Genomic DNA, 27,776 nt, shown 5'->3' with positions numbered 1-27,776 from the left:
AGTGATGGAACATTTGGGAGGGTGGGGAGAGAAAAACGTTTTGAACTCCAGAGTGACCCACCAAATGCACTTGGAATTGTCAGGGCATTGCTTAGCAATCTCGTTTAATATTGCTGATTTCTTCCCAATATCCAGAACTACTGTTGACTAGCTAATAACAATAAGTACTAGTAAGAAATAATATTGGCCTCCAATGGGAAAGCTTTTAGTCAATTCATTAAATAAGTCTCAGATTTGGATTTTTCTTACCTTGCAGAGTCACAAAGAGCAGTAGTTGGAGACTGCACAGAATTGGGCAATGAGTGACCTGAGCAGGTTGGTCTTCAGTGGCAAAATTCACAAATGCTGTGCTGTAGAAATCTGGTTTCATTTGCATTTACAAATGGCAAGTTTTCTGACACATAGAATCCCAGAATGATTTCAGTTGGAAAGGATGATGCTAAAGCCCATCCAGTGCCAGCCCTGCCATGGCAGGGACACCTCCCACTGTCCCAGGCTGCTCCAAGACCTGTTCAACCTGGCCTTGGGCACTGCCAGGGATCCAGGGGCAGCCCCAGCTGCTCTGGGCACCCTGGGCCAGGGCCTGCCCACCCTCCCAGGGAACAATTCCTAATTCCCAATCTCCCATCCATGCCTGCCCTCTGGCAGTGGGAGCCATTCCCTGTGTCCTGTCCCTCCAGGCCTTGTCCCCAGTCCCTCTCCAGCTCTCCTGGAGCCCCTTCAGGCCCTGCAAGGGGCTCTGAGCTCTCCCTGGAGCCTTCTCCTCTCCAGGGGAGCACCCCCAGCTCTCCCAGCCTGGCTCCAGAGCAGAGGGGCTCCAGCCCTTGCAGCATCTCCGTGGCTCCTCTGGCCTGGCTCCAGCAGCTCCACGTCCTTCTGCTGGTGGGGGCCCAGAGCTGGACATGGTGCTCAAGGTGGGGTATGGACGCCCAAGCTTGAACTTTTGGAAAAAGTTGAATCCTAAAAAGTTCCTAACATGTTTTGTTTGCAAGATGAGTCCATTTCCATGTCCTGGATTAGCCTACTGGGTACATTTTGTGGGGTTTAGTGATCTGAAGGGCTTTAAAACCTGAAAGCGTGGTGTACCAGCTTTTATTTTTTCATGCTTTTGTCTGATCTGCAATTAATTCTTAGCTTTCCATCAAGTTGGCTTCTCCACAACTCCAAAGTCATTACCTGACAGCTCAATTCCTCATTCATCTAATGCATGAAAAAGAGCCCTTTGCTAACGGTTCCCCCAAGGTGCCTCTTTCATGTCCTGCTGTAGGGAGGGAGCCTCTGAAGGTGCTGTGGCAGGGATGCCAAGAGTGGCAGAGAAAAGGCTGCTGGGCCTGGTGGCACTGAGGGATCACAGCAGACCAGGCTTTGGGTGACCTCAGCCTAGCTTGTGCCTCTTCTGCAGCTGTGGCACACCACGGTGACATTGAGCCTCCTCACCTTGAGCTGTCCCCCTGTGCTGTTCCCTCAGTCAGCGACTTTGTGGGATGATTGATCTCGGGCTGAGGTCATCTTTCAAGTTCCAGATCTTGTCAATCTGTCTGGCTCCACCCACATGCAGTGATTCAGCTCCTGATGTGCTGAAATATTCCCTTAAGCCTTCCCACACAAAGTAAGGGTTTTTTTTGTGATTCTGCTCGGAGCTGCAGCACCTCTTCTGTGCTGTGCTCCAAGCCTGTGCTCTCTGTGCTTGGAGAGCTGCAGAAAGCAGAGTTTGACCTCCTAAAGAGGAGAAGAGCAGCTATAATTGTTCTTTAAAAGTATTTTTTCCTCTAAATTTTGGATCCCATTTTATAGAATTTGCCTAATGTGCTGTGATTTAGACAAATTGTAAAATACAGAGAGCAGCCCTGGGGGAAGGATTGGGGTGTTGGTGGGTGAGAGGCTCAGCCTGCCCCGGCCATGGGCACTGAGCCCAGAAACCCCCCTGGGCTGGGCTGAGCCCCCAGCGTGGGCAGCAGGGGAGGGGGGATTCTGCCCCTCTCAGGTGAGAGCCCACCTGCAGAGCTGCCCAGCCCTGGGGAACCACAGCAGGAGGACGTGGAGCTGCTGGAGCCAGGCCAGAGGAGCCACGGAGATGCTGCAAGGGCTGGAGCCCCTCTGCTCTGGAGCCAGGCTGGGAGAGCTGGGGGTGCTCCCCTGGAGAGGAGAAGGCTCCAGGGAGAGCTCAGAGCCCCTTGCAGGGCCTGAAGGGGCTCCAGGAGAGCTGGAGAGGGACTGGGGACAAGGCCTGGAGGGACAGGACACAGGGAATGGCTCCCACTGCCAGAGGGCAGGGCTGGATGGGATATTGGGAATTAGGAATTGTTCCCTGGCAGGGTGGGCAGGCCCTGGCCCAGGGTGCCCAGAGCAGCTGGGGCTGCCCCTGGATCCCTGGCAGTGCCCAAGGCCAGGCTGGATGGGTCTTGGAGCAGCCTTGGACAGTGGGAGGTGTCCCTGCCCATGGCAGGGCTGGCACTGGATGGGCTTTGAGGTCCCTTCCAACCCAAATTGGTCTGGAATGATTGTATGACAAATGTGGGGGGTTTTGGTGGGGGAACAGGAGGGTTCCCCTGTCTGTGTTCACTAATCTCATCCTTAGGGGTAGATCTACAAAGGATGCTCTCTATTGCAGAATAAATATTCCAGCTCAGATATTGTCCCTTCTGCCATTGAACACTTGACCTGGAGTGAGCAGCAGCTGCAGAGTTGTTCCTGAGGGAGTCGGAGCTGTGGTGGCACCGATACTCTGCTGAACCTCTTAATGAGCTGTGTCACCTGATGTGCTTCAGTCCAGTGTTCTGAAATCCCCTGTGTGTACATGGGCTTCTGTTGTTCTTGTTGGGGACATCTTGGTTCTGTAGATTACAGGATCCCAGAATGGTTTATGTTGGAAAGGACCTTAAAGCCCATGCAGTGCCAGCCCTGCCATGGGCAGGGACACCTTCCACTGTCCCAGGCTGCTCCAAGCCCTGTCCAGCCTGGCCTTGGGCACTGCCAGGGATCCAGGGGCAGCCACAGCTTTAATGGTGAGACACCAAATTGTTACAGGTGCTACAAATATTTGGGAATGACTTCTGCTGGGAAATGGGGAAGCACCTGGACAGATGGGCTTGGAAGCAGCAAGCAAATGCCTTCTCTTTCCTCTTTTGTTCAGTGGAGTTGGTTCTTCTGCATGGTCATGTTTTGGTAAAGAAGTAGAGTTTGTGCTGAACAACTTCCCTGGTTTGTAGACTTCATTTCCTCTGTTAATGGGAGACACAAGTCTCTTTAAGAACTGCTAATTGCTCAGGTTAAAAAAACCCCAAAGGCTGCCTGGTGTCATGTGTGGAAGTAAGACTCTCAGAAGAAAGTGTGAGCTAGTTCTGCTGAAAATGGAACAGATCAGAGGCACAACATCTACAAACCAGGTTTGCCAAAGTGCTTAAAATAACAACTGGCAGTTTCCCTGGGTGTTGCTGGACTTGATGTAGAAATTTCCCAAAAGGACTGAGAGAGCAGAGAGACTAAAATGGCAGTGTTGGGAGTGCAGTTCCTGAGGGGGTTTTGAAAGCCCATGTACAGGACTGGTCAGTGGCTTCAGAGCTGCTGATGTGGTGGCCAGGAGTGTGTTTGGTGTTGGAACTGCAGCAAGGACATCCCTGAGGAGCTGTTCAGGTACCTGTGCTGTCCTCTTGGGTTGCTCAAGGCTGCCTAGTGGAGTTACCTGAGCCAGTGTTGGTCATGCCTGAGTTTCCTCCATTATCTGGGAACGAAAGGGGCTGAGACAGGAGGAGTTGTACCCTTCTGTCTTAAGTTATGGAAACCCCACTATTTTTAGTTGTTTCAACTTACTATGTGAAATATTTTGGGAAGTGAAGTAGCCGGGGGGGGAGATGTCTCAAGCTTAGACTTGGATTTCCTGTGTCTGTCCCTGGAGAAGAAGATTCTCTCAATAGGTGCAAACCCTCATGCCAAAATTGGCATGGAGCTGTGCCAGGGCTTGGCATGGAGCTCAGGGAAAGGTTCTTCCCCCCGAGGGTGCTGGCACTGCCCAGGCTCCCCAGGGAATGGTCCCAGCCCCAAGGCTGCCAGAGCTGCAGGAGCGTTTGGACAGCGCTGCCAGGGATGCTCAGGGTGGGGGTGTTGGGGTGCCTGGGCAGGGACAGGGTTCCCTGGGGGTCCATTCCAAGCTGGGATATTCAAGGATGTCATGCAATAATCCTGGAGCCTGCCAGCTCTCTGAAGAGCTCCTGGCATGGAAAAGGCAGGTCTGGAGTGGGAGGATTCCCAGAGCTGTGCTGATGCTGTTGGATCTGTGTAAGCACAGCAATCGGGATGGATATGGACACATCTCCATGAAATTGAGCTTTTTTTGGGGGGAAAACAGAACTTATTCAGCTTTCTCTGCAACAGCCACAGAAGGAAAGGGCTGGTGGGAGTTCACAGCTGAGTCCTCTGGAGAGAAAGCAGGAGGAGAAGCAGCTTGTTAGCTGTTTTCATTAAACTTTTTAGCATCTGGAAGATGATGAGTTTAGTTGTCAGGTGAGAGGAGGGGCAAGAATTAAGGAGACAGAGCCTGGTGGCTGTAACCTTGCTGGAAGGATCCCACAAAAGTTTCAGGTGTCCTTTTCAAAGTATCAGAATTCGTTTGTCTCTGTCCATAAGAGTCACCAGCTTGGAAGCACAGGGCTAGCCCATGTGGCTTGTTTTGGGGCCATGGAGAAGCAAGGGTTAATGTTTCCTGGGATCTGAAATGGGAACAGAGTGGGTGGATTGAAGGGGGGGTTTCTAGCCCAGGCACTGGTGATTCTTGCAATTAAAAACAATCCCAAGCCAAAGGGTTGAACTAATCCCAAAGACAGTGATTGGGAAAGACAATTATGTGTAAATGGAGAAAATTGAACTTGAGTGGAATGGCAACGTCTGGGCATGTGGGGTCTTGGGGGAGCTGGGAATTGGTCCCTGATTTTCCAGGGAAGGAGTGTGGTGGGCCAGCACGCAGAAGGGCCCTGTGGAGCCCTGGCCCAGCTGGGACAAAGGCTTGGAGGCAGCGGCTTGGCAGTGAGCCGTGGGGCGACCTGCTCTGGTGGCCTTGTGGGGAAGGTGACGGGGCTCCCTGGACTCGGGGTGTCCCGGCTGCTGAGGGCTGTGTGGCTCTGTCTTGGAACCGGATGGTCCCTTCCAGCCAGGAGTGCTCTGACCCTGCGGAATAACCCTGTGAAACAGAAACTGAACATCCAAGGGGAAGGCGGGGGAGAAAGACAGATTTGATGTTTTCCTAAGTTTAGGAACTCGGCGAGAAGGAGGAATCCAGCGGTGCTGGCGCGGGGCTGTGCCGTAGCTCTGTCCCCGAGCGCCTGGAGGGGGCGGGGGGCGCGGCTGCCCGCTACCGGCAGGAGCTGCCGCGGCTCCGCTCCCTGCGGTGCCGAGCGGTACCCACCGACCTGCTCGCTCCTCTCTGCCGAGGCACGGCCGGGCTGTCCCCTCCGCGCCGCCTCCCTCGGTTTCGGCGGCGCTTTTCAGGCACTCAGCCGCGGCTCCGCGATGGGCACGGCCGGGTCCGAGCTGCGGATGGGGGAGGGCGGCGGTGCCCTGCGCCGGGAATGCTCGTGGTCCCCGGGGCTGCTCGAACCCCTCGGGATGATCGACACCCGCCCCCCGCGATGGTCGGGGTCCCCTTCGGATGCTCGGAACCATTTGCAATGCTGGAGTGTCTCTGGCCTGCTCAGTACCCACAGCAATTTTAGGAGACCCCTCCGGGCATTCTCGGATCCTTCCCGGGATGTTCGGAGCTCCCCTGGGATGCTCAGAACGCCCCAGCGATGCTTGCACCCCTCCGCTCCCACTGCAATGCTCAGGGACCCCCCCCCCACCCACCCCCAAATGCTCGGACCCCCCCCAATGCTCGGTCTCCCTCCCCCAAATGTTCAGACCCCCCCCCGAATGCCCGGACCCCTCCAGTGCTCGGACCCCTGCAATGCTCGGACCCCCCGCCCCAAGGCTCGGACCCCTCCATGCTGCTGGGACCCCCCCAAAATGCTCGGACCCACCCCCTAATGCTCGGACTCCCCTAATGCCCGGACCCCCTCCCCCAAATGTTCAGACCCCCCCAGAATGCTCGGACCCCCCCAGTGCTCGGACCCCTGCAATGCTCGGAACCCCACACCCCGCCCCCCCCGTGCTCGGACCCCTGCAATGCTTGGAACCCCCCCCTCCAAATGCTCGGACCCCCCCCCCCCAAAATGCTCGGACCCCCGCAATGCCCGGATCCCCCCCCTCTCCCAAATGCTCGGACCCCCCCCAAAATGCTCGGACCCCCCTAATGCCCGGACCCCCCTAATGCTCGGACCCCTGCAATGCCCGGACCCCCCCCTCCCCCAAATGCTCGGACCCCCCCCAGAATGCTCGGACCCCTGCAATGCTCGGACCCCCCCCGTGCCCGGACCCCCCCCGTGCCCGGACCCCCCCCGTGCCCGGACCCCCCCCGTGCCCGGACCCCTCGCCCGGGTCGCGGCTCCGAGGGGAGGGCGGGGCACAGAAGGGCGTGGCTCGGTGGGCGGGGCTCCGCGGGGAGGGCGGGGCCGTGTCGCGCATGCGCGCGGCGGGCGCGGCCCGGCCCATCGCCGGGCGGGGCGGGGGGCGCAGGGAGGCGGCGGCGGCGGCGGCCCCGGGCAGCGGCACCGCCCCGGCCCCGGCCCGCTGCGCTCCGCGCCCGCTCCGCGCCATGCCCGGCTCCATGTACCAGCCCGAGCCCGGGCAGCCGGCCCGCGGCCCGCCGCGCTGCCTCACCCTGCTCAGCCCGCCGCCGCCCGCCGGGCAGGACCCGCCGCCGGAGCCCGAGCCCGGCCGGGAGCGGGAGGGGCCGCCGGGGCCGCCGGCGCAGGGCGAAGCCGCCGCGCTGAGGTTCGCCCTGGACCAGCTCTCGCTGCTGGGGCTGGAGGGCGCGGAGGAGCCGGCGGGGGCCGCGGGGCCGGGCGGCCTAAGGGAGCGGGAGCGCGGCGGCGGCGGCGGCTCCCCGGTGCCGGCCCCCGCCCCGGCCGCGGGCGCCTTCGGCAGCCTGGCCCCGCCGCTGGGGCCGCCCGCGCTGCTGCCCGAGCCGCCGGCGAGCAGGAAGAAGAGCGTGAACATGACCGAGTGCGTGCCCGTGCCCAGCTCCGAGCACGTCGCCGAGATCGTGGGCCGGCAAGGTAACGCGGCGTGGGGACACGGCGGGACACGGGGACCCTCCTCCCTCGCGCCGGCCCGCCGCGATTTGGGGCAGTTTCGGGGCTTTGTCTCCGCGGAGGCGGAAACTTAACGGCGACACATCCCGTCGGCGGCGGGTCCCGGGAGCCGCGCTCCGCGCCGGTCCCGGCGAACTGCCTGGAAATAACAATTAAACTCCATCGGCCCGGGTGGGATAACGCCGGCTGCCCACGGAAAGTTCCCGGGAGCCACGCGAGTCCGTGGGAGCTGCCAGGACACGGAGCGAGGCGAGAGCTTTGCTTTCATTGTAGTTGTGCCTCTGCCCCCTCCCCTCCAGCTCCGTATCTCAGACCCGGCGTGTAAACGGTGCCCCTTATCTCAGACTTCGTTTACCAGTCTTACTGATAAATCCGATATAAATGGTCATTAACCCGCTCGTTTGTAGGTGGCCGGAGCTCCGCAGGCGGCCGAGGAGCCGCTCGCACCCACCTGTCACAAAGGGACGCCCCAGCCCCCGCCGGGTGGGTGTGCCTGGAGTGGGCTTTGTCTCCAGGACGTACCAAATGAACCAAACTTTCACCTTGAAAAATCAAAAAGAAAAGACCCAGGGCGGAGGATATAAGGAAAAAAAAAAAAAAAAGGGAAAGGAAGGGAGCTGCTGCCCGCAGGGATCCCGGCAGGAATCCCCTGGCAGGGAGCGTGACCTCCGGGGTGTTTCGCCCTTGCGGGGTCTGGCACCCCAGCCCTGCCCTCGCCCGGCGGCTCCCAGCCCTCCCTGCCCGGGGGGCTGCGGGCCGGGGGTCGGGGGGCTTTTTTTCCAGGGGGGAAGCGGGGAACTGGGCAGCCTCATTGTTCTCTTTGTTAGCCAGAGCCATGCTGTGATGAGCGCGGTGACATCATGCTCTGCGCTTCCCATTGGCCTGCGCTGCCTCCCAGCCGGCCCCGCTTCCCGGCCTCCCAACTTTCCGTGCACCCCTCGGCGGTCCCGGCGCCCCGGCCGGGGGTCCCACCGGGCTGCCGGCCCCCGCCGGGCCCCGCGAGCGGCGGGCAGAGCCGGGGAGCGGAGCGTGGCACCGCGCCCTGCTCCCGGGGATTCTCCTCCTCCTCCTCCTCTTCCTCCTCCTCCCGGGCTGGATGAGACCTGGATTTGGTGGCCGAGCCGCCGGGCTCTGCCGAGCCGCGGGGTGCGGCGGCGTGAAACAGAGCCTGTGCCGGGGCTGGGCTCTGCTGGGAGCCCGCTGGTTCTGCGGGGAATGGCTGCGTTTGGCCCGGGAGCTGCCGGTCGCTGACTTCCTTGCCCTGGGTGTTTCGGTGTTGTGAGACCCCCGTGCTGCCCCTCCAGCTCCCCGAGGAGTTTGGGGCACAGCCAGGTACCTGCCCAAACACCTTCGTGGAGTTTGGGTGCTTGCTAAGCTTCGTGAAACTTACGAAAAAAAAATACTGCCGAAGAAATTATTGTTATATTGGCTTGAGGAGGGGTGCTGGAGGGGCACCGTGTGGGCCTGGAGGTGACCTGGGGCCAGCTGTGAGCTGAAGCTCCCTGCTGCAGCCCCAGCCCATGGGCAGGAGCAGCCCTCTCCAGGGCTTTCCCTCTGTGTTTCCTGCCCCTCTCCTGCCCTTGGCCTGCCAGGATGCAGTGTGGTGGCCTCGCGCTGGGCTATGGTTGGGGAGGGACACTCGGCACCCTCGGCCACACTGCGGGACGGGGCGGTGGGCAGCACTGCTGGCAGCGGTGTCTGTGCTCCAGCTGCTCTCCGTGCCGCTGGCAGCTGCATTACAGCAAGGATGCTCAGGTGGAGCCTGAGCAACACCGAGCTTATTCCTCAGGGCTCACACATAGCAGAGCCCTTCTCACTCACCCTGTGCTGCTCTCCCTCCAGACTTTCTGGTTCCCAGGGCCCCCCTGCGAGTCTCCCTCAGTTTTGGGAGCCCCGTGGCAGTGAGGTCTGGCTGATGAGCTGAGCCTTGGGGTGTTTGGCTGGGCCATCATCATCGTGGTGACAAAATGTGCCCTGCTGGTGACACTGCAGGGCTGGGTTGGGTCACCCAGGCCGTGCCCCTGTCACTCTTGTCTTTCCCTCACTACCCTGCCTAGTTGTCACCCAGGGAGCAGAAATTTGTGGTGCTGCCATGCCTGGAACATAGGAAGGGATGAAGATGTGTACCTCGGGTGCCCTGGAAGGGGCTGGAGCTGGGACAAGGCTCAGGATCTCTCCCCACGCACCTTGGGGCTCTTGGGGACCCGTCCTGTTTTGCCCAGACCTGGCTGCTGTGGCAAGTGAGGACCAGGGAGGCCCTGGCAGCCAGGACCAGCACATGGATGTCCTGCCTGTGCTGGCTGAGATGGGACACAGGCAGGTGGACACAACTTCTGCTTCTTTTCTTCAGTTTCTCTCCTTCAGATGCCCTAATTTAACCCTCTCACAAAGGAGCAGCAGCAGCCCATCAGGTGAATCTTTGTTCTCTAAAACAAATTGCTGTTTTCTTCCCTGAGCTGGAGGAGTGTTTGTCATGAGCCCATGTCCAGATTGGCATCGGTGCCACCACGGAGCAGCATCTGCCTGCTGGGACCTGTGGCTCCTCTTCCAGCTGGGATCTGTGGCTCCTCTCCCCCCTGCCCACAGGGTTCTGGTGGGATTCCCTGGCTGTGCCTTTGCCTGCCAGCCTGGTCATGACTCCTGCTGTGGGAGTGACTGTCTCCAAAAAGTGCTGTGGCACCGACTGAAGCAGCGTGGGCTCCTCTCACCATCCAGCAGAGAGAGCCTTGGGGGTAACAGGAGTCACCAGGAGCACGGGGCAGGTGTTAGAGCTGCCCTGACTCTGGCACCTGGGCTCCGTGCTGCTGTGGATTCCTGCTGTGCCAGCTTTGGAGGGGCATTTCCAGCAGTGTCTGCTCTTCCCTTCCCCACCAGGTGCCCCCCATGGGATGGAGCCGCAGCTCCTCTCCCCACCTGTGACACTCAGGGACTGTCACAGCTCTACAGAAGGAAGGTTGCTGTTTATAGAAGATACTGGGATGCTCGAAGGGTAAATCCAGGGAAGGATGGCACATTGGCACCTGTCCTCACTGCTGGAGTGTGGCTGGCATTCCAGTGCTGAGAGGATGCACATGGTGACCATGGGCCCCTCCGGGCCAGCCTGGGTACCTGTAACCTCGCTGTGGGTCACAGGGGTGCAAGGAATCCTCTCATTTTGGAGCCCTGGGTTGCTGCTCTCTGTTGTCTCCTGCCCAGGTGCCATGTCCCTGGAGGCACCTGGCACATCTTCCTGGCTGCCTCCTCCCAGCTGGGTCGCAGCAGAGCTGGGAACTCCTGAGCTTGGTCACACAGATGGATGTGGTTGCTGAAGGATCTGCCTGTACATCTGAGAGCTGGCACTGGCTGCACTCTGTGTCCCGAGGAGAGGAGCCCAGCCTCCCTGCCCCACTCTTCAGTGTCTGGAGAAGAAGCCAAGGTGTGATGTGCTGGCTTCCTGCAGCAGGGCTGCAGGGATGAGCTCGTTCCTGTGTGCAGATTTGGGAAGGAGCACTCAGCAAGGGGAGAGGGGCTGTGATGGAGGTGCAGTGTTTTCTCCTCCACGCCTGGCCCCTGTCCTGGCCCGTCCTGTGCCATCCTCTGGTAACAAAGGGGACTGGGAGCTCAGAACTCTGGATCAGAGGCCAGGAGATGCTGCAGAGCTGGGGAAGAGGAAGAGCCATGAGTGAGGCACCAGAGGGTTCCTGAGTCTGTGCAGACACCATCCTCCTGCCTGGTGCCATCAGAGGCTCCTCCAGAAAAGCTCTGCTGGTGCTCTTTGGGGTTTACCAGCTCAGAGCTGGGCACTGCCAGCACAGACCTCCTTGGTCAAGAAGAGATCTGCTCTGGGCAAGGGCATGAGCTGGCTTTGTCCTCATGGGCAGGAGGCACCTGATGTGGGAGCAGAGGCTGCCTGGGCCGTGCTGGGATCAGGGTGGGGATGAGCTGCGTGGGATCCATCACTGGAGCACAGAGGATGGAGAGGCCCTTCCCAGCCCTCTCTCCCAGTGTTGTACTGGTTTTCACGGGCTCTTGCAGTGCTCTCATCCCTGATCTGTCTGGGGTTTCTCACAGAGAGCCAAGTTTTCTGTGATGATGCCCAGGGAGAGCAGCCACCAGTCCCAGGGTGCTGCCTCCATCCCCACATTACCCCGGGGAGAATTCCCTGGGATTCGGTTCCTTGTCAGAAATGACCCATGTCCCATCCCAAGGGCAGGTGGGATGGGTTCAGCCAGAGTGGAGAGTAATGGGAGCTGTGTGGGATAGGGAAAGGGTGAAAGAGGAGGGCATGGAGTTGAGACAGATGATTTGGGAGGAGTGTCCTGCTCACCCCCATCGGGGCTGTGCCTGCAGGCACAGCTGAGTGTGGTGGCACGGGGCTGTCACTTGGAGGGGGGTGAGCCCTCTGGAATGCAGGGGTTTGCTGGCAGCTGAGCGAGGCCATTGGGTGTCAGGATGAGTTTGTGCCCACGGGACTCAGAGCTCCACCAGAGATGTAGCAGCAGCTGAGCCACTCTCGGGCTCTGGTGTTCACAAAGGGCTGTTGGGGCTGAAGCATCCCTGGGTCTGTCCCCTCTGTCCTGCCTCTGGTTTTGGGCTGGTTTTATTTGGATCTTTAAAGCCACTTCGGTGGAGACTTGCAGCAAAGTCTGGCACTTTGTTCTGCTCTGTTGCCACTGGTGCTGCACAGCAGCCCTTGGCCAGGGGAATGTGTGGATGCTACGTGCTGCTGCTGGGCTGAGGCCTGGCACTGCTCGGGCTGGGAGCTCACCAGCACTTCCAGGCAGCTCCAGGTCCTTTCCACGGCCGCCTCGGGCATGACCCTGGTCCTGCAGCAGCTTCACAGGGATGTGGCCATCCAGGATGGAGTCACAGTGTGCCGGGGTGGAGGTTTGCAGGGGCTCTGAAGTGTCTTGGGCTGGTCCAGATCATTCCAAGTACAAGAAAGATGTGGAGCTGCTGGAGCCAGGCCAGAGGAGCCACGGAGATGCTGCAAGGGCTGGAGCCCCTCTGCTCTGGAGCCAGGCTGGGAGAACTGGGAGTGCTCCCCTGGAGAGGAGAAGGCTCCAGGGAGAGCTCAGAGCCCCTTGCAGGGCCTGAAGGGGCTCCAGGAGAGCTGGAGAGGGACTGGGGACAAGGCCTGGAGGGACAGGACACAGGGAATGGCTCCCACTGCCAGAGGGCAGGGCTGGATGGGAGATTGGGAATTAGGAATTGTTCCCTGGGAGGGTGGGCAGGCCCTGGCACAGGGTGCCCAGAGCAGCTGGGGCTGCCCCTGGATCCCTGGCAGTGCCCAAGGCCAGGCTGGATGGTTTTTGGAGCAGCCTGGGGTAGTGGGAGGTGTCTCTGCCATGGCAGGGGGTGGAACAAGATCAACTCTAAAGTCATTTCCAACCCAAGCCATTCCATAATTCCCCAGCTGCAGTTGCTGGTTAAACCCCATCTTGCAGTTCAAGTCCATCTGGCTCTGGGGGGCTCAGCTATGAGGTGCCACCCCCCTTCCTGAGCAGGGCCAGCCCTGGCTCAGCCACCTCAGGGCTGCCGGTGTGCTGGAGGACAGGGATGTCCTGCTGGGAGCTTGTGTCACCAGGCCCCGGTGTCCCAGAGCCATCGCTCGCTGTGCCAGTGTTAAACACTGCCCAGGTCACCCCAGCCCGGGCAGGCTGCTCATCCTGCCCATCCTGCCTGCTCCGGGTCTGGGACTGTTGCCTGGCAGTCCCTGCAGCCAGCGGGTGTCTCAGGAGGAGTTTGGGCCTGGGGACAGGGCAGGACAGATCCGTCCCTTGGTGTGTCCCAGTGCTGGAGCCTCCTGGCAGGCACAGTTGCTGGTGCTGGTGCCAGCACACGGCCTCAGGCAGTGCCTCCCTGGCCAGCGTTTCCTGCTCTGGCTCTGGGACAGGCAGGGGTGACCCCACACCCCCACCCTTCCAGACCTGCCATGCTCCTCTCCCACCTCTCCCCTGGGAAACCCACCTGCCACCCCAGCGGTGTTTGGTGCCATCCTTGGCCCTGGCAGCATCCAGCAGCCACGGGCTGGGGGCATTTTTCCTGTGCTGCTGGTTTGAGGAGGGTGGAACTGGCCAAGCCAGGCACCCTTTGATTTCTGTCCAAGGTTTCTGGCTTGGTCCCTGTGAAGAGCTCACGGGAGCAGCCAGACAAACTCTTCCTCTCTTTGGCGCTGCCATGGCATCATTTGGGTCCCAGTGGTGCTGCTGGTGTGATGGAGTGGGTGAGGAAGAGCCTCACTGGGCCATGAGCCCTGTGGGATGTGGCTCCTTGCATGGCTTCCATGTGCAGCTCCTGGAGCTCCCAGGGGCTTTGCATCCTGGAAACTGCCACTTGATGAGGGTTGGGGTGGAGCTCAGGGAAAGGTTCTTCCCCCCGAGGGTGCTGGCACTGCCCAGGCTCCCCAGGGAATGGTCCCGGCCCCAAGGCTGCCAGAGCTGCAGGAGCGTTTGGACAGCGCTGCCAGGGATGCTCAGGGTGGGGTGTTGGGGTGCCGGGACAGGGGCTGGACTCCATCCTGGTGGGTCCCTCCCAAGTTGAGATATTCCATGATTCTGTGATGCTGCAAAGGGTGAGTTTGGGACCTTGGGCGTGCGGCTGGTGCCCACGGGAGACACAGCAGAGCCTCTCCCCACTGCCCTGGGCTGGTCCTGGTTCGCCCAACAGTGGAGCTGGGGCAGATCCTACAGCAGGCACCAGGATAAATCCAGGAGGGGAACGTGGGAGTTGCAGGCGCCTCTCCCAGGACAGCCCCGTAGGAGCTGGCACATGGCGATGGCCTCAGTAAATGTCACCTTCGATGGCTCTGCCCTGCCCCAGTCCCTGGGCCATTGCTGTACTGTGTGCCCCAGCCATAAATCCACCTGCCAGGGCTTGGTGGTGCCGAGGAGCCTGGCTGTGACACCACCCAGTGTGACACCACTCACTGTGACAGGTTTTTACTTCTTGTCATCCACGAGGCTTCGTGCCCTGGGATTGCAGCACAGCTGGAGCTGCAGGAACAGCACAGCTCCTGTTCCCCCCCCTGCTCTCCGGGTGCTGCTGGAGAGCCTGGATTGATTTACCTGCTTGGGACAGACCTGACTCAGCTTCTTGTGCCATTCCAGCCCTGCTGAGTCACAGAAACCCAGAATGGTTTGGGCTGGAGGGAATGTTAAAGCCCATGCAGTGCCACCCCTGCCATGGCAGGGACACCTCCCACTGTCCCAGGCTGCTCCAAGCCCCGTCCAGCCTGGCCTTGGGCACTGCCAGGGATCCAGGGGCAGCCCCAGCTGCTCTGGCTCTGGGCAGCCTGTTTCACCGGAGTGGGTTGACACTGGCTGGTTCCAGGCACCCACCAAAGCTGCTCCATCACTGCCCTCCACAAGTGGACAGGGGAGAGAAAATACAACAACGGGTTCGTGGGCTGAGATAAGGGCAGGGAAAGATTCCTCACCCGATACGGACAAGGGCAAAACAGACTCAGCTTAGGGGTACTAACTGAATTTATTACTAACAAAATCAGAGCAGGACCATGAGAAGTAAATATTTAAAATACCTTCCCCTTACCCCTCCATCCTTCCTGGGCTCTCCCTCTGCCCTGCAGCAGTGCAGAGAGATGGGAATGGGGCAGTCACTTCATCCCACGTTGTTCCTGCTGCTGCTCAGGGAGGGGAGCTGGAGCCCTGCCCCGGTGTGGGTCCCTCCCACGGGACACAGGTCTCCACACGCTGTCCCAGCCTGGGTCCCCTCAGGGTCACAGGTGCTTCCAGCAAACCTGCTCGAGCGTGGGCTCCTCTCTCCACGGGTCTGCAGGCCCCTGCCAGGACCCTGCTCCAGCTCAGGCTTCCCACAGGCTCACGGCCTTCTTTGGGCATGCCTCTGCTCCCTGTGGGCTCCTCCTGGGGCTGCAGGTGCATCTACACCCCTGTGGACTTCCATGGCCTTCACCATGGTTTTTCCCTGAGGCTGCAGGGGAATCTCAGCTCCTGCCCCTCCTCCTGCCCTGCCCTGGGTGTCTGCAGAGCTGCTTCTCTCACATGTTCTAACCCTGCTCTTCTCTAGACCAAATTACAGCTGCTCAAGACCTTTTTTCCTTCTTAAATCCATTAGCCCAAGGTGTCCCTACCACCTTTGCTGGGCTGGGCCTTGGCCAGTGCCAGGTCCATCCTGGAGCTGACTGGAATTGACTCTGTGGAGACAGGGGAAGCTTCTGGCAGCTGCTTACAGAAACCAGCCCTGTAACCTCACTGCTACCAAAACCTGGCTACAGAAACCCAATTCTCCCACCCTGCCAGGGAGCAATTCCTAATTCCCAATCTCCCATCCATCCCTGCCCTCTGGCAGTGGGAGCCATTCCCTGTGTCCTGTCCCTCCAGGCCTTGTCCCCAGTCCCTCTCCAGCTCTCCTGGAGCCCCTTCAGGCCCTGCAAGGGGCTCTGAGCTCTCCCTGGAGCCTTCTCCTCTCCAGGGGAGCACCCCCAGCTCTCCCAGCCTGGCTCCAGAGCAGAGGGGCTCCAGCCCTGGGAGCACCAGCAGCTGTGCATCTTTCATGTGCTGAGGCCCTTCAGCCTTCTAGGCCTTTCCTTCTCCAGCCTCACAGCTGGAAGAGCAGCCCTGCCCTTCCTCAGGGAGCGTCTGGGAAGAGGAGGAGGGGAAGGAGTGCCCTGAGCCAGCCAGGCACTTGCAGCTGCTCGGCTGTGCCCAGAGGAGCCGAGCTGTTTATCCACAGGGATCTGCAGCGCTTGCCATGGCCAGGGACAAGCCCAGGGCTCCAGTGGAGCACCCTCCTTCCCTGCTGGCTCCCAGCTTCGTGCTGGAGCCCTGCAAAGCTCAGGGCTGGGAGGGGACAGAGGGGGTCACTCACTGCTGTGTGCCAGTGGTCACTGAGCTCAGCTCGGTTGCGCTGTGCCTGGTTCACAGGAACTTAATTAAGAGTGGATGCAATTAGGGCTGGGGGTGCAGGGAGTGGGGCTGGGCTGGCAGGCACAGACTGCTCCTCAGTGGAGCAGAGCAAAGTGGCCCTGGAGGAGAGCTGGAGCCTTTTGCAGCCCCTGAGGAGAGCGGGAGCCTTTGGCTGGACGATGCTGCCAGGACCCACAGCCGGAGCCCCCTGGGCCGTGCCCAGGGCTCTGTGGGGCCAAGGCAGAGCTGCAGCCCCATCTCGCAATCCCACAGCCAGCCGTGGGCAGCTCTGCCTGCTGAATCACGTTCCTCCTGCAGGGGAAGCAGGACTTTCCAGAAGAGGGAGAGCAGGAGCCCTGGGAGCACCCCTGCCCCAGCCCAGGCACGGGGAATCCCTCCCGTGGGACAAGGAGGGGAGGGGGTGGCTGTGTCCCACACCTGGGGAAGGTCCAGCTCCACTGTCCCTCCAGGAGTGCACCCACGGCTGTTCCTCAGGTTCAGCTGCTGGCTCAGAGGTGTCAGTGTTCTTACGGGATCCAAACAGCCTTTTCCTTCTCTTCCATCTTGGCATCTTTTTTCTCTTTGTACCTCCTTAAACACCTCTGGAGTGAATCCAGCTTCTCGCCTGCTCAGTGGCCCTGATGGTGGCCCATGGCTGCCTGCCCTGGCACCTCTGCTCATGCCTGTCCCAGCCCTCTGGAGCAGGGCAGCCCTCTGGAGCAGGGCTGCAGGCTGCATCCTGCTGATCCCCAACCCCTGAGGGTCAGAGCAGTGCCAGGAGCCAGGAGAAGCCAGGGCAGCCCCAAAGCACTTAGCCCTGAGCCCCCCTCAGCCTTGGAGGCAGGAGGGACCCCTCTCTCCAAGGGGGTCCATGCTGCAGGTGCAGAGCCAGAGGCACCTGCTGGTTCCTGCTGGTCTCTGCTGGTTCCTGCTGGTCTCTGCTGGTTCCTGCTGGTTCCTGCTGGTCCGTTGTGTCCCCATCCTGGGTGAGCAGAGGGTCACCGTGAGGCCCAACGTTGACGTGTCATTTTTGCCCCTTCTCATTGCCCTGCAGGCTGCAAAATCAAAGCCCTGCGCGCCAAGACCAACACGTACATCAAGACACCGGTCAGGGGCGAGGAGCCTGTGTTCATCGTCACCGGCAGGAAGGAGGACGTGGAGATGGCCAAGCGGGAGATCCTCTCAGCCGCCGAGCACTTCTCCATGATCCGGGCCACACGCAACAAAGTCAACGGGCTGACGGGGGCCATGCAGGGGCCCCCCAACCTGCCAGGCCAGACCACCATCCAGGTGAGGGTCCCCTACCGCGTGGTGGGGCTGGTGGTGGGACCCAAAGGAGCCACCATCAAGCGCATCCAGCAGCAGACACACACCTACATCGTGACGCCCAGCCGGGACAAGGAGCCCGTGTTCGAGGTGACGGGCATGCCCGAGAACGTGGACCGGGCGCGGGAGGAGATCGAGGCGCACATCACCATGAGGACAGGCTCCTTCATCGACGTCAACGCCGACAACGACTTCCACTCCAACGGCACCGACGTCTGCCTCGACCTGCAGGGCGGCACGGCCGCCCCGTGGGCCAAGGCCCCCCACCCTGCCCAGCGCCCCTCGGCCGCGCTGCGCAACGACAGCCTCAGCTCCCTGGGCAGCGGCTCCACCGAGTCCTTCTACAGCGGGCGCGTGGCGGCCGCCAGCCCCACCAGCCCCTACAGCACCTTCAGCGAGCCCCCGGCCCCGCTGGGCTCCGACGAGTGCGACTTCGGCTTCGACTTCTTGGCCCTCGACCTCACCACGCCCACCACCACCATCTGGTCGCCCTTCGAGCGCTCGGGCAACCCCCTGCAAGCCTTCAGCAGCTGCTCCTCCATCAACAGCTCGCAGAGACGCAACAGCGGCCCGGCCACGCCGCGCCACTCGCCCACCCTGCCCGAGAGCGGGGCGGCGGGGCTGGAGCACCCCTCGGCACGGCGCATCCCCAGCGACCCCGCCGGCGCCCTGGCCTGGCTGCCCGCCCAGGGCTCGCTCTCCTCCTTCTCCAACAGCACCGGCTACTCCTCCTCCTCCTCGCTGCCCGGCAGTATCTCGGCCGCCTCGGGCTCGCCCACCGACTCGAGCAGCTCGGACGGGCACCGCAAGAGCTCCCGGGAGTGCATGGTGTGCCTGGAGAGCGAGGTGATGGCCGCGCTGGTGCCCTGCGGCCACAACCTGTTCTGCATGGAGTGCGCCCTGCGCATCTGCGGCCGGGCGCAGCCGCAGTGCCCCGCGTGCCACGTGCCCGCCACCCAAGCCATCCACATCTTCTCCTAGCCCGGGGGCTCGCCCGGCGGCCCCCTCCCTCCACCCCAACACCACGGCGTTTTAAGGACTTTCTACTGTTGAAATGGAGCTTTTTATTTAATGCCAGATCCGACGGGCGCACGGGGCGGGGAGGGGGGAGAGGCGGCGGCGGAGCTGGAGAGGCGCAGAGGGCACGGCGGGGCGGGGGGAGGCCGAACGCGGGGGGTCGGGAGGGTGGGGAGCAGGGGCCGAAGAAGAAGAAGAAGATGAGGATGAGGATGAGGAAAGAGGGGCGTGAATTCTGCGAGGAGGAAACTCCGATGTTTACAGAATAGCTTTAACTCTTCACCTGGCTGCGGGGCTGGGGAGGGAGCCCGGCTGTTCTCCACCAGTCCTTCCCAAATACCAGTATTCCGTTTGCAAACTGAAATAACCAGAAAGAAAAGGTCCGGTTGCACTTTTTATTTTAGGACACACAAGGGTTGTCTTTTATTTTTTTAAAATCATTCTATTATTATTATAATAATTTTTTGTGGTTCTTTTTGTATGTAGGTTTTTTTTTTTTTGGGGTGGGGGCTGATTCTCAGTGGTTCTATAATTTCTTTTTTTTTTTTTTTTTTTTTTTTTTTGTAATGCAGGCCTATCTTGTATTTTGCCAATGTGAAAACTGCCCAGAAATGTGTGATGTGAGGTTAGGAGGTCGTGGAATGGAGGGGGCACAGTTAACACACCATGTCACAAAAACCAGACAAGATTTCTATCTCCATTTTATTTTGGGATTAGTTTTTTGGTTCTTTTTTTTTTTTTAGGTCTTTTTTTTTGGTTTGGTTTGATTTTTTTGTTCTTTGGTTGGGTTTGGGGTTTTTTTGTTTTTAGATTTCTTTGTTTTGTTTTTGTTTTATTTTTTTCATTTTTTACCTCTTTATGTATATGTAGGGAATTTATAGGAAAATATGTACTTTATTGAATAAATTTTAAAAACTAAAATATATTTTATTTTAAAAAGAAAATAACGGACCTTTAACCTTACATGGCTAAAGTACTGATTATATATTTGCTGAGCTGACTTGACGGTTATGAAAATTGTATCAAGAGTTTTATTTTTTGACTTCAAAGCCTTCTTAATAAAGACTTTTTACTATATATGAATCCTTGTGCTAGCCAGTGTCTCCCTGCATGGAGCCTCCTGGTACCTGTTCCCATTTCCTTGGGCCCAGGGAGAAGGTGCCAGCGTGGGGGCAGGAGCAGTGGGGACATTGCCACCTCCCACAGGTGGGTTTGTCCCTGTCCAGGCTGGGTGATCCTGCTCTGGCTCTGGCCTTCTCCTCGTCCCCACAGATGTTCCTGCTCCCAGTCCCAAAACCCATCCATGCCCAGCGTGGGCAGCAGGGGAGGGGGGATTCTGCCCCTCTGCCCCGCTCAGGTGAGAGCCCACCTGCAGAGCTGCCCCAGCCCTGGGGAACCACAGCAGGAGAACGTGGAGCTGCTGGAGCCAGGCCAGAGGAGCCACGGAGATGCTGCAAGGGCTGGAGCCCCTGTGCTCTGGAGCCAGGCTGGGAGAGCTGGGGGTGCTCCCCTGGAGAGGAGAAGGCTCCAGGGAGAGCTCAGAGCCCCTTGCAGGGCCTGAAGGGGCTCCAGGAGAGCTGGAGAGGGACTGGGGACAAGGCCTGGAGGGACAGGACACAGGGAATGGCTCCCACTGCCAGAGGGCAGGCATGGATGGGATATTGGGAATTAGGAATTGTTCCCTGGCAGGGTGGGCAGGCCCTGGCACAGGGTGCCCAGAGCAGCTGGGGCTGCCCCTGGATCCCTGGCAGTGCCCAAGGCCAGGCTGGATGGGGCTTGGAGCAGCCTGGGACAGTGGAAGTGTCCCTGCCATGGCAGGGGTGGCACTGGATGGGCTGTAACATCCCTTCCAACCCAAACCATTGTCCATGCCCATCATCCCTCACCTCACTTGGACACCCCGTTGTCACCCTGTCCCCAGCTGTACCCACCCTCCGTGTGGCACCAGGGTTTCATTCTGGCCCTGCAGGGTCCCTGAGGCGTGTGGGGACGGCCGGCACCTGCCGAGAGCAGCGCCCAGGGCTGGGGGACACACGGGCACAGGGGCCCAGGCCGAGGCGCCCGTGGCAGCGGGGACACCCGGAGGTGCTGGAGCAGCACCAGGGCGAGGGTGACCGCGGTCCGTCCCTCCTGCAGTCCCTGCCGTGAGGGGAGCGGGGCCGTGCTGTGGGCTCCTCGGGGTGCCCTGCACGAGGGACCGGCGGGGCCCTGGGTGCCCTTCAGTGAGGGCAGTTTTGGGGTATCCGAAACAGGAGAGGTCTTTGGCTGGCCTTGGTGGGATCTTGGGGTGTCCCAGGTGGGAGGGGACTGAGTTTGGGGTGTTCCGTGCTGGGGGTGCTGATGAGGCTTCTTTGTTCACCCCGAGTGAGGTCTTGGGGTGCCTCTTACGGGGACCCTTGGCGTGTCCCGAATCGGGGTTACCGAGGTCTCGGGGTGCTGCGGGGGGGTTCCCCCCAGGGCAGGAAACATAACCCCTCCCCCTCCAATTAGCGGCAATTAACGGCTAATTAAAGGGCGGCAGGCAGGGCGGGGGGAGTGATGCCCTTTGGGGTTTACCCTTTTTCGCTTTTATATATTCTCTGTATCCTTTGCACATATAGCTGTTGCTTTGTAGCTTCACGTTGTAGCTTAGTTTCATATTTTTCCCAGGCAGAAAGACAAAACTTCCAGGGTCCCTGTGTGCTGCAGCCCTGGATACTGAGAATTTCAGATTTCTCTGTTGAAAGGCACAGACCCCCACGAGAACACTGCACTCGACCTGAGGCCGTGAAGAAGGCTTCCAAAATGGAATGCTAGAACTAAGATTATGAGTGTGTAGTTTGAATAAAAGTGTGTAATATCGTGTGATAGAAAACTTAGAGTTGAAGGTTTTAGAATATAGTAATATATACAGAACTAAGATAAAGGTTTTGAGACAGTAGCTAGTGCTTCTTCTTCACCTTCTTCTTCATGGGTTTGGGTGGTATTTTGTAATTAGACAGAAAAGTCCACATAGGTGATTAGTTATTAGATTAAAAGTAAAAGTAAATAAGTAAAAATAATTTGTGCAATTTCTTAATTAGTTTTTCCTTAAAATATCTCATAGAAATAAATACAGAGCCATTTTATAGCATGTTATTGAAATACTGGAGAGCTCACAACTTATAAGACTGTAATATAGATAAGAAATAATAAACATCTGAGTCCAAACACAGAATACCATCTCAAACGCTTCCAATCCCAACCCTAACCCAGGCAGAAAAGAAACCAAAAAACCAACACCTGTGCTATCTTGGTTTGACTTAGAAACCAGGTTGAAAGCAACTTTCTGAGACACACTTTTGTAAACAGGGATCTTATCCTAAGGGAGGAACCTCCGAGGTGCTAGAACTGGGAGTCTCTTCACCAGGGATTTCTAATTGGAGTGCTCTTGTCAGATATGCTAATTGCAGAATCTATAAAAACTGCCCACGGGTCAGGCCCTGCGTGCATCTTCAGCCTTTTCCACCTGACGGATTTGTGCACCTGAGGTTCCTCCTACAAAGGTACACTGTGGTCACTCTGATGGTGTCTGATTTGTATTTTTAGGGCCAGAGAAAAAGGCATTGGGAGGACTGGCAGCAGCAGGGGGGGTCAGACCCCATGGCTGTGAGGGACCTGTACCTGCAGGTGAGGGGCTCAGGGGTCCCACCCACGGGGCCCTGGAGGGAGCTGGAGGGGACTTCACCCCCTTCCCGCAGGTCTGGGGGGCTCATTTCTGACCTGGGGGGCTCCACACCCTGTAGCTGTAGGGGCTGTGGTGGCCCGGGTGTCCCCTGGGTCACCTCTGTGCTGGTGCTCAGCTTGGTGGCCTGCAGCACCTTGCAGGGGGCTCGACACGGCTGAGAAGAGTTTGGTGTCACCTGAGCACCCACCCGGGCTGCTGCCCCTCCTGTGCCCTGGGCATGGGCTGGGCTCCAGCTCTGCCCATCAGGGAGCAAGAGCTGCAGCAGGATGGGGCCTGGCTCTGTCCTGCTGAAAGGATTGATGCCTGGGGAAGGCTGAGCTAGGACAGAGACTGGACAGAGCTAAAGAATAAAGCAGGGGTTTATTAGGAGGCCTCAATGGATCCGCCTTGGGCAGCACAAGAGCCCAGCCAGGGCTGCACCCAAGATGAACCAAAATGGTCACAAAATGCACACCTGCTCACGGGGGCTCTCACTTTTATAAGTTCTGCTCCATTGGCACATTGGAGTTCATTGCCCAGTTCCAGCTCCAGCCCATGCAGTCCCATCCTGCTTGTTTTTCTCTCTTCATTCCACGTTGTTTGTGCTCTTGGGCCTGAGATTTGGATCATTTGTCCTTGGTCCCCAGCTGGAGAAGGAATTGTTTTGTCTCCCTGCTCTGTGCAGAGAGCTCACCATCCCCTGATATGAAGCCCAGACCCACACACTAAAGCAGCACAGAATCTGAAAAACAGAAAAGCTCAAACCTGAGGCATCAGAGGGATCCTTCCCTTGCTGTGCCTGCAGGAGTCCGAGCAGTTGGAGCTGTTCAGGATCCTGGCTGCCATCCTGTCCTTGGGACACACCCTGATCAGAGGGCAGCACCACCGTGGGGACAGCTGCGCTGTGGCGGTGGGAGAGGACTTGATGCCACCCCAAACTGTCCCCAGAGCTGCAGCCAGGCCAGGCCTCAGTGACCAGGGCTGTGCCTTTGCAGCCAGGCAGCGAGGCCCTGGGGCTGCCCTGGGCTCTGCTGGGCGTGGAGGTGTCCCAGGCTGGCTCTGCCACCCCAGAGTGGTCACTGCTGGTGACATCTTTTATAAGGTGACCCCGCTGTCCAGGCAGCAGGCGCTGCACGCCCAGGGTGCCCTGGCCAAGGACATGCATGGCCAGGTCTTCAGCTGGATGGTGAGGAGGGTGAGAAACAACTGCTCACCCTTTAAAAATTTAAAGGGTTATTAAACCTTAACAAAAACCACAACAAAAGGACTAAATAAGGAAAAATTACAGCGCTGGGAGCCCCCAGGACTACCAGCCACACACTCCTCTTCAAGATGGATGCTCCACCTTTTGTACTTCTAGCTCCTCCTAAAGTCCTGTCAGTGACTCCTCGCCCGCTGTCCAGGGGTGCAGATCACTTTCTTACACCTTGGTTGGAGCTCAGGTGTTGCAATAGTAACGAGCCAACCTTCCCAAATGCCCCGAGTACCACGGCCATCCCATGATAACAGTGCAAGGGGGAGGACACATTACAGTAACATAACTACACATCTACAAAACTTCTCTTAACACACACATAATGTTCACCCCTTAATTGTGTGAGCCACCATCTCATTGCTCATCCATAACAGGAGGGTCAACCGTGCCCTGTGGGCACTGAGGGGTCACCACACCTCCATGGGCATCCTGGACATCTGTGGCTATGAGCAGCTCCCCTCTCCTGGGCTGCCTGGAAGAGCTTGGTCCCTGTCCTGCTCCAGCTGGGACACAGCCATGCCTCTCCCTGCAGTGGGGACAGCTGGGTGCCTGAGGTGGCTCTGCCTGGGAGGTGCCTCTCTGCTGCCCACAGGTTTGAGATGTTTGAGCACAACAGCTTTGAGCAGTTCTGCATCAACTGCACCAACGAGAAGCGCCAGGAGCACTTTAACCTGGTGGGTATTGCCCAGGGGTGTCCCCAGGTGTGTCCCCAGGGGTGTCCCCAGGGGTGTCCCTTTGCTGTGAGCCACTGAGGGAGAGCCTTGCATGTCCCTGCTGATTTTGTGCTCTCTGTGTCCAACGTGGCTGTGCTTCAGTCCCTGCAAGCCCAGGGCTCAGCAGTCACTGCTCTCCCCCAGAGTGCTCCACTGAAAGGGCAGCTCAGGGTCATGTGGGAACCAAGGTGCTGCTTGGGGGCTGAGCACATTTGTCCCCTCCTGGCCACTCCTGATTTCCTGTCTCTGCCTTCCAGGACATCTTCAGGCTGGATCAGGAGGAAAACAGAACCGAGGGGATCCTTTGGGTGTTTGTCACCTTCTGGCACAGGCGTGCCTGGAGCTCCTCGAGGGCCAGCTTGGCATCCTGGACCTGCTGAGTGAGGAGTGCAAGGGGGGCAAGGGCTGCTGGGAACAGGCTGCTGTGACCACCCAGAGCCCCCCACTGCCCGCTCTGACCCGTTTGCTTTTCAGGCAGTGAAGAGAGCTGGGCCCAGGAGCTTTACCAGACCCCCCTCAGCAGCTCCCACTCCCAGAATCACAGATGCCCTGTGGATGCTTTCATTGTGTCCCACTTTGCTGGAAAGGTGGGAATGCTGTGGGTGTGGTGAGCTGGGCAGGGGCTCCACACAAATGGGAGGGTGGATCCTGCTGGGCTGAAACTCCTCATCTGAGGGTAAAACTATGGAAACTGTCTGCTGGCTCCCATCAGCAGCCTCACAGCAGGGCAAGAGAAGCCGTGGCCACCACCACTTGTGACTCCTGCAGGGACATTTCCCAAGTGCTTGGGCTGTGTCTGAGCAGAGCTCTGCACCAAACTGCTCTGGGAAGCTGCAGGCTGGGGCTGGGCGGGTGCTGTGTCCTGCCAGCTGAGAAGCCAGGCTGGGATGGCTTGTGGGGGAGAACAGGGATGCTGTTCCTGAGGAGCTGGTGGGGCTGCTGTGAGCCAGCCAGGCGAGATCTCAGCCAGGTGAGATCCCCTGGGCAGGCAAAGCCTGGCTGGGCCGTGGGAGCCTGGGAGGGACTGACGGGGCAAGAGAAAAATCCCTGTGTGCAGCCCCACGTAGAGCTGGCCTTGGTCAGGGTACCCTGGGAGCAGAGTCCTTGAATGTCCTGGGTGGGAAGGGACCAATGGCAGTCGAGTCCAGCCCCTGTCCCTGCACAGCCACCCCAACACCCCCACCCTGAGCATCCCTGGCAGCGCTGTCCAAACGCTCCTGCAGCTCTGGCAGCCTTGGGGCCGGGACCATTCCCTGGGGAGCCTGGGCAGTGCCAGCACCCTCGGGGGGAAGAACCTTTCCCTGAGCTCCATGCCAAGCCCTGGCACAGCTCCAGCCATTTGTGTGTGTGTCAGGAGCTGTGGGTGCTCCCTGCTGCATTCCCCTTGCTTTGGCTTCCCCATTTCAGGATCCACCTTGGCCATGACCCTGCTCAGAGCCCTTAAGGCTCTTGCTGCTTCCATGTGTGTAAGGTGGTGTTTCTCCCTTCCACCCTCCATGCACCTGGCAGAAGGTAAGGAGCACCTGGGAACGTTCTTGAGCTCACCTGGGAAGGTGCACAGGGCTCTTCCTGGGGCAGGGAGCGGGTGGGGCACAGCTGGATGTAGCACATCTGGGCTGTGTCTCTGGGTGGGTGGGTTTTGGGGCTGTGGCCATTGGTGGTGGCTCTGCAGGAACTGCCTGGCTCCCATGGCTCTCTCTGGGCTGTCTGCCCTCCTCACCAAGCTCTTCCTGGAGGACAGGGATGTCCCCATGTCCCTGCAGTCCCACAGGTCCAGCGGGGTCAGGCTGCTCTGGCTGCAAGTCTTTGCCCAGGAGCCAGAAGAGCAAGAAGTCCCTCTCCACCAGGAGCTCTGTGTGCCCTGGGGACCTCCTTGAGCCCCGGGGGTTCTGGCTGGCCCTCAGCCCCCCCTGCCTTGTCCCCTGCAGTTCAAAGCCTCCCTGAGGCTGAGGGAGGAGCTGGGCAGCACCACCCGGTACATCCACTGCATCAGCCCCCAGAGCAGGAAAGAGCCCTTTGTGTGAGAGCCTGCCTGCAGGGATGGGGATGGGCATGGGCATGGGGATGGGGGAGCTGCTGGGGCACTGCAGTGCCTCCACTCCCTGTGTCTCTTGCCCTGCATGGTTTGGGGAGTGCCAGGCTGGCCGGGACCTGCTCTGGATCAGCCTCTCTGTGCCCCAGGTTTGACTCAAGGCAAGTGGTGGAGCAGCTCTGAGCCTGCGGGGTCCAGGGGACCATCCAGAGCAGCACCTCAGGATACCCTCCAGGTATCCCCTACCCCAGAGCACCCGGAGGCTTGTCCCTCTGCAGCTGTGCCACCTCTGACCCCACCCTGTCCCTCACAGATGGATGTACCAGGAGTTCTTGGAGAGGTACAGGCCTCTGGTGAGCAGAGAGGAGCTGAAGGGCACCAGTGTGAATCTGCAGCACTGCCCTTGGGAGACTGCTTCAAGTGAAGGTCCTGCTTCGGGGATGCAGCTGTGGCAGCAGAACATCCCTTGCAGGTGCTTTCCCCGTGTGTTGGTGCCCAGTGAGGCACAGAACTGGGTGAGCTGGGGATGAACTCTGCCTCTGGGGAGGCTGGATGGGAAGGATCCCTCCTGGAGGAGCCTGGGGGGTGCTCTGCCCTGGCTCTGACTGTCCCTTTGCCGCAGGACCCCAGCGAGTGCGCGTGTGAGAAGCCCAAGGTGATTCTGTGGGCTGGCCAGGTGTCTTAAGTTACAAGATGTGGCTGGGGGTGTGAATTCTATCCCCATCTGTTAGGGGTGCGGCAGTTATCTTCTGTTCATCGGGCAGTTTTCTTTATCTCTTCCACAGCCAATCCTCCCTCCAGGAGATCTCTTCTGTTCATGGGCCATTAATTATTAATTATCTTCTGTTCATGGCCAGTGAGTGTCCCTGCATGGCTGAGAAAATTCCATCATCCCATGGGGAGATGCTCCGCCCAGGGGAGGAGCCAAGCATTCCTACCTGGATACAATCTGACCTTGGGAACACCACAGCAGCCTTTGCCCACTGCATTCCCAGAGGAGCAGCTTTCTGCCCCACTGCATTCCCAGAGGAAGCCCAGGCCCATCCACACCAGCCCTGGAGCTTCAGAGGAAAACTCCACCCTTGTCCAGGATCCCTGCTCCAGCAGAAGCACAGCTGGCACTGCAGGAGGGCTGAGCCACCATGGGATGGGACTGCTGCCACCACCCTGACCCACAGGGTGTCAGGTCTATTCTCACTCTGTCAGTGTTTTTTTTTTTTGTTTGTACTATTGCATTTGTATTTTTAATTTTCCTATTAAAGAACTGTTATTCCTACTCCCATATCTTTGCCTGAGAGCCCCTTAATTTCAAATTTTTAACAATTCGGAGGGAGGGGGTTTACATTTTCCATTTCAGGGGAGGCTCCTGCCGTCCTCAGCAGACACCTGCCTTTTCAAGCGCAGACACCATGTGGCTGTGCCGGAGGAGCTGCGGGCAGCCCACACCCGGCTGCAGCGGCACCGCGGGGCTCCGGCCGGCTCCGCGGGGCCGTGCTGTGCTTGCAGTGCTCGCCCGGGGGCTGCTGGCCCGCAGGGGAGCGGGGACAGGGCTGGGGACAGATGGCAGTGCTGCCAGCTCAGGGCACGGGTGGCCCCATGGGATGGGGAGCAGGCTCTGCCCAGGGCTTTTTCTCCCTCTGCCCAGGGAGACACGCCTTGCCCTGCTCTCTGCTCTTTCTTTCAGCCCTTGCTGTCCCTTCTCT

At 59.2% G+C, this 27,776-nt stretch overlaps 1 protein-coding gene across 1 annotated transcript; it reads left to right on the top strand.

The window, feature by feature from the left end:
- The first annotated feature begins 6,575 nt into the window (after window positions 1-6,575).
- On the top strand, window positions 6,576-18,491 carry MEX3D (mex-3 RNA binding family member D). Its single transcript, XM_068173977.1, has 2 exons — window positions 6,576-7,145; window positions 17,100-18,491. The coding sequence occupies exons 1-2, from the start codon at window positions 6,683-6,685 to the stop codon at window positions 18,350-18,352; spliced, it is 1,716 nt and encodes a 571-aa protein (XP_068030078.1). The 5' UTR covers window positions 6,576-6,682; the 3' UTR covers window positions 18,353-18,491.
- The last annotated feature ends 9,285 nt before the right edge of the window (window positions 18,492-27,776 follow it).

This window comes from Anomalospiza imberbis, chromosome 27 (genome assembly GCF_031753505.1).
Source record: "Anomalospiza imberbis isolate Cuckoo-Finch-1a 21T00152 chromosome 27, ASM3175350v1, whole genome shotgun sequence".
Lineage (NCBI taxonomy): Eukaryota > Metazoa > Chordata > Aves > Passeriformes > Viduidae > Anomalospiza > Anomalospiza imberbis.
Note: the sequence above shows the minus strand (reverse complement) of the source record. Positions and strands in the feature narration are given on the sequence as shown.

Excerpts from the sequence above, each read along its gene's own strand:
- MEX3D (XM_068173977.1), top strand. The coding sequence starts at position 6,683 with ATGCCCGGCTCCATGTACCAGCCCGAGCCCGGGCAGCCGGCCCGCGGC. Across the intron at positions 7,146-17,099 it reads CGAGATCGTGGGCCGGCAAG|GCTGCAAAATCAAAGCCCTG; the intron begins GTAACGCGGCGT and ends ATTGCCCTGCAG.